Raw genomic sequence first — 6,021 nt, 5'->3', positions numbered from 1 at the left:
GGAGAAAGGAGGATGCCGCAATTGCGGCTGTGCGAGCGGCAGTGAAACGCATGTTGACGGAGAAGCGAGAGAAGAACGGAACAGAAATCGCCTCCCTCTTCCAGCAGCTGCTGAAGGGTTCATCAAGGGAGGAAGAAGGATGACTTTTTTGTTCTGCCCCAAATAGTTGATTTAGGCTTCGACAGGGCAAGGCCTCCTCGGAAACCACCGAATTCATTTCTGTTCAAGTCGTTGTTCTTTGTCAGTCGTTCTTCGTCGCTAGGGTTCTCCGTCATGCTCTCTCTGCCGTGTCGTTACCATCCTTCATCGATTGTTGAGTCATTTTAGGTATGCATCTTCTTGCTCTATCTCTATATCTTACACTTACATGTTATGTTTCTTTATATGTTTATGTACAGTTTTGTCATTTTAGCGTGCACTACTTACCTCACTATTAATGTTTGAAATACTGAACCGTAAGATTGCATAGAGAAGTATGAGTTTTGGGTTTAGTCTTTAATTGGTCTTTGCAGTTCGTGTCTATAAATATAACTAAGCTTCAGCAATTCAGAAATGGAACAGATGAAGGAGAGATTTGTTAAATTGCTATTGGGGGAGGATATGTCTAGTGGAGGAAAGGGTGTTTCATCATCTCTGGCACTGTCAAATGCATTCCCAAACCTTGCTGGTATGTTGACTTCTGCTTGAATCATGATGGATAAACATTATGATTTTACTTCCATTTTCATGAGCTCTTGATAGAAGAAATGTTTCAAATAGCTCTTGTCAGTTTCTCATTGTTTTCTTGCTGAGAATCCAGCTGCTGTTTTTTGTGAACAAAAGTGCCTAGAGCCGATGCTTCCCGAGAGGAAAGCCAGATGGAGAAAGGAAATCGATTGGCTTCTATCAGTGACAGATTGTGTTGTTGAGATGGTTCATACTCAACAAAAATCAAAAGATGGATCCAGCATGGAGGTAACCCTCTTCACTCACCCTACTTTTCTAATGTTCCTTATTGTCCCTATGATAGTTGCTATATGATTGATCATCATCTTTGAATGAATAGATTAAGACTACGCGACAACAAACGGAACTCCATATGAATATCCCTGCCTTAAGAAAGCTTGACAACATGCTTATTGTAAGATCACTAACCAAAATGATCATTATTTTTCTATAGATATGTCTCAATTGGTTGTTAGCTCTTAAAACAAATTGTTGATGATGAGCAGGATTGTCTAGATAACTTCAAAGACCAGAATGAGTTCTACTATGTATCAAAAGATGCAGATGATGCATATAAAGATAGTTCAAAGAGAAAAAATGATGACAAGTGGTGGTTACCTACACCTAAGGTTCCTGCAGAGGGTTTATCTGATGCGGTGAGAAGGTTTCTGCAGTATCAAAAAGATTTTATGAATCAAGTACTTAAAGCAGCGATGGCCATAAATGCACAAACTCTATTGGAGATGGAGATCCCTGAAAGCTATATTGACCCCCTACCCAAAGTAAGTAAAAAAGAACTAGTATCTACATAGAAGTTTTCTTGATTTCATATATTTTCACATTATATCACAGTTTGACATGTTTCAAATTTCAGAACTCTGTTTATATACAACAGAGTTGTGTGTTGCCAAGCAGTGTTTAGTTTCTACAACCTACATATCTGTCTTATGTTGTTCTAGCACCTGCCTTCTTCAAACTCTCATGAAGGTGCTTCCCTTTCTCTTCTAATCAAATATTCTTATTTATTTAGAATGCTAAATGTGATTTGTTCTAACGTCCCTCACTCCCTTTCTTGCTTGCCTGGGCTTGTACTCATTTGTTTGAGTCTCAAAGGCCTCACGACTTGTTTTTTATTTTCCTTGATTCAGAGTAAAAATTGAACAGCAAAATAATTGAAATGAATGGAGCGGAGGTGTCGAAGTTACGAGCCAATATCAAGAAGCTGCAACTGCAAAATTGTACATGATGAATTGGGTGTGATGATATTGATAATGGTTGTGTTTGTGGTTAATTTTCCAGGAGCTTAACTTGGGGAGGAAAAGGGTTAGTTGAGTCCATTCCTTTACACTTTGCAGCATGTCTAGTTACTTGTTTTTGAACAAGCATTTGTTTTGTAAACTTTATGGTTACTTGTGTTTCAGATAAAATCACTTCAGCATGAACTTTTGTGGAGGAAAGGGAAGGATTTGAGTGTCCAAATGAGGGAGCTGTTGTGAAATGTGATTTCTCATTACACCTTGAATGATGATTTTTCATTTGTTAATGGAGATAGTGCACAACTTATGATTTTTTTTAACACTACAGCATTTTTGGCTTTCTGCTGCGCACAGAAAACCGCGGGCATATGTCAAAAAACCGTGGTTAAAAGCTTAGGCCACGGTTTTGCCACGGTTTTCATGTCGCAGTGTATGTGGCCGTGGCCAAGCTCAAGTGCCACGGTTTTGTGAAGTTAAATCCACGGTTCGCTTAAAATCTTAATGCCACGGTTTATATAATACCTCGTTTGGGAAACCGTGGCCCTAGAAATTTCAGCCACGGTTTATTGAGAAGTTATGCCACGGTTTCTTTGTGCTGTTTATGCCACGGTTTATTAATGCCTTTTAGGCCACAGTTTTATAACTGTTGCCATCAAAGTGGTTTTTTACAAAAAGCTTTAGACCACAATTGCTTTCTAGAAGCTTTTAAGCTACTTTTTTTTCATCTGCGCTTGCAATCTAACATTAAAATTATAAGCCTAATACAATGATAGATAGGTGTGCTAACATGAGAAGAAATTTCTATCAATCGACTTAACTGCATATTACCTACCATCTAGATCCAATCGTCCTCTAAAAGTATTATTGGCGACCCAAAACATTGAGTGAAAGGGAAACAGAAACAAAGATATCAAACAATCAAAAGAAACCCATGAACTCAAATAAAGGATGTTCTGAAAGACTTCAAATGTTCAGGAAGAAGGTAAAGTGAAGAAGGCCTAATTCTTATTTGGCCTACTTAAATTACATCTCAGCCTATGACAAGCCATAGCAGCAAGCATCTGGGGTTACTCTATAAAGTAGCATAGAAAAGAGGATAAAATTCTAACCACGAGTTAAAATTGCAACAACAAATGCAAAAGTATGTGCCCTTTCTTTATGTCCAAATCCTAAGACAGGAAAAGTGGATATGGGGAGGCTTCAAAATCTTGAGACAATAGAAAACATTTGTACCCATTCCAGCTTCAATTGCAACAAACCAGTATAGCCTGCCATGTAAAAATGGACAAAAAAAATCAACATGATCTAAAGTTATCAAGAGAATTTTAACAAATAGTGCTAAAAGTTTGAAATAGAGTACTTGTCTGCACAAGTTACCCACTGACATAGCTAAACTATATACATGCAAGTTATCCACAAATGAAAATTCACAAGCAAATGTCCACTGTTCTAAATTGCTAGCTAGATTTTTATGAGAAAATATTCACAAGCAACTTTCTACGATCTTTACCTCTTGTTCCCTTACGTCCTTTAGCCACTCTGGATCTTTCTTAGTTGAGAACCTTAGGTTTAGTGATTAGCACCTGTTCATAAAACTCAGAAATAAGGAAAGAAAAAGAGGATAAAAGAAATTATTACTATCAGTTTGGACCAAACTACATAATTCATCACCAAACTACATGCTACATTTAGTGAAAGAATAAGCACCAGCTTATGAACATCTCTCATACACAAAATTCTTCAGTTCCATGATGAATCACTTACATCATCAAAGAGTTTACATGTCCCACAGAAGTACTTGCGTATGCAAACACCACAGTTGATACAGTCCTGCTTAACCTGGAAGCACTAGAAATAAGCACAAGAAAAAAGCTAGTTCAAGGAAGATTCTAATTGATGCAAATGAAATAGATAACTTGACACATAATGAAAACAACACCAACTTTAAACAGCAAAAGATACATTACATGGATACTAAAAATCTAGGATAGCTAGAAATAAAAGCTTATAAAAACCTTGGAACCAGCTTGGAACAACTCCAAGCATAGATTAGACCTCGCCAATTAACACCCAGCATAAGGATCATGAACCAGAATCATCAACTCAGTCATAAAAACCAAATCACCATGACCCCCTTGCTGCCTTATTGGCTTAACACAACCTCTAACCAATAGTAACATGTCCTCATCAACCTGTAACAGCCAAGGAAAGCATAGGACAAAACGTTAGGAATCTTGCAGCTGCTAAAAATCCGAGGAAACAAACAGCTCCAAGCCTATAGCCCACCCCAACATAAAAACTAGAGCATAACAGTATGATTCCAAGGACAGCAAGAAACTATTCAATGATTTTAATGAATATTTTAAGTCTTGGAACTACTACATACACTGGCCCATATATATCTTAACTCTTACTCACGAGTAGTTACTTGAAACACCTATTGATATGATAAAAAAACAAACCACACAAGTAAAATACAGAGTTTTAACAATTATCTTTTTTTTGAAAAGGAAAAAAGCTTTATTAAAATCAAAGGAAGTATATGATCAAGGCTTTCACATGATGCTAGTAATATACCTATCATCTCTCATTAGAACTGTGATTGCACTCCACAAGATTAACAACAAAGGGACTAATATATAGGGTCATCTATAAAAAAAATCAAGTAGGAAGAAATGACTAGTTTCTCTTGGAGATACAAATGTGCTCACGAGCAAGATAATGTTCAAGCAGATTAAACAATACATTTTTACCTCAATCTCACCCTACATGCATAAAGAAAGTAATATAAGAGAGACACACCCCACCTCTACTCACTTTAATTCTATTTGCTGCATCTTCTTTTTTTGAACACAGAAACTATAAATTTTCAAAGAGAGAAATTACATGACAGCTAAAAACAGAGGCCTCTCTTCAATTACTAGACAAATATAATGAAAGCAAAAGGATTGGGATAAATTACAAGAACTCCAAAGAAGAAAATATATTTTATGCCAACAAGGTGGCTACCGAGTCTCCATTATGACTCCCATGTAGGATTCATCAATTGGGAAAGGTCTACAAAGACTTCCATGAGGGTAAATACTACTCCAGCCGCAATTATCAAATGCAAGGCCACTACCATCATGGTGGCAAAGATCATCTAGAGACTTCATCAAATACACAAGGCCAGAACATAACTGGCGTCAAGAAAAAACAGCTTTTCCAAAGAGATTTTAGCATGATAGATGGGAACCAAAATCAGAATACAGAACCGCACCACGAAATTACAACCTAAATCAGCAAGCAAGTATCCAAAGGCACCAGAGGAGGTAGAATATGCTACTAATTGAGAGGAAAGCACCAAAACACCCAAAATAGAAAAACCCACCCCAACAGACATAAGTACATACCTCAACAGCGGAGAGAGAAGGGATGCGCGAGATGAGCGGTGCGGGCGGAGGGAGGAGGGAATGTTAGGGGCTCCCTACCACCACCACCACCCAACCCAACCACCCACGACGACGACGACTTGTTTGACCCTTTTCCTCCTCAGACCGATGATTCCAAACCCCTCAACGCCATCGACAGAGTCGTTCACCGCTTGCAAAAATTGGGCTCAAATTCCCACCACGATGAAGACCAGCCACCGCCCCATGATGGGTTCTTGCGGCGAGATGAGCGGTGTCGATCACGATCAATTAGGATGGAGAAAGCTAGGGTTCATAACTTTTCCCTTTATCATCGTGAAGTGATCTGATGAGAGTGTTAGGGGTTTTTCTTCCTTTATTAGTTTTAAATGTTTTTTAATAAAAAAATCATCCTAGTTGTGCCAAATCCAAAAACATGCGCGGGAAACACAAAATTTCGGAGGAAGGAATTTTTTTCTGTCAAAAAAAAATATAGATTTTTATGCCACGGTTATATTAGTGGGATAAGGTTTCCGCAGCTGGAAAGGCGTAGCCATCAATTGTCCACAATTGTTGAACCGTGGAATAAATTGTATTTGCCACGCTTTTTTTCCCTCGTGGTCACCAAGCGTCCACAGTTACTAAACCGTGGCATATACTATACTAAGGCC

General features: G+C 38.1%; 1 protein-coding gene and 1 long non-coding RNA gene across 2 annotated transcripts; one reads left to right on the top strand and one right to left on the bottom strand.

The window, feature by feature from the left end:
* Positions 1–534: 534 nt before the first annotated feature.
* On the top strand, positions 535–1,517 carry LOC130744467 (rop guanine nucleotide exchange factor 12-like; the record flags this gene model as incomplete). Its single annotated transcript, XM_057596649.1, has 4 exons — positions 535–667; positions 800–954; positions 1,046–1,120; positions 1,212–1,517. Coding segments are annotated over 4 exons (669 nt in total), but the record flags the coding sequence as incomplete, so codon positions are not given.
* Positions 1,518–2,869: 1,352 nt separating this feature from the next.
* Positions 2,870–5,700, bottom strand: LOC130749728 (uncharacterized). The gene is made up of 5 exons (XR_009023057.1): positions 5,354–5,700; positions 3,977–4,153; positions 3,726–3,809; positions 3,472–3,544; positions 2,870–3,229 (listed from the first exon to the last, which is right to left on the bottom strand). It is a non-coding gene; the product is annotated as an uncharacterized LOC130749728 (long non-coding RNA).
* Between the last annotated feature and the right edge of the window lie 321 nt (positions 5,701–6,021).

This window comes from Lotus japonicus, chromosome 3 (assembly GCF_012489685.1).
Source record: "Lotus japonicus ecotype B-129 chromosome 3, LjGifu_v1.2".
NCBI lineage: Eukaryota > Viridiplantae > Streptophyta > Magnoliopsida > Fabales > Fabaceae > Lotus > Lotus japonicus.
This window is presented reverse-complemented; position numbering and strand designations above follow the sequence as displayed.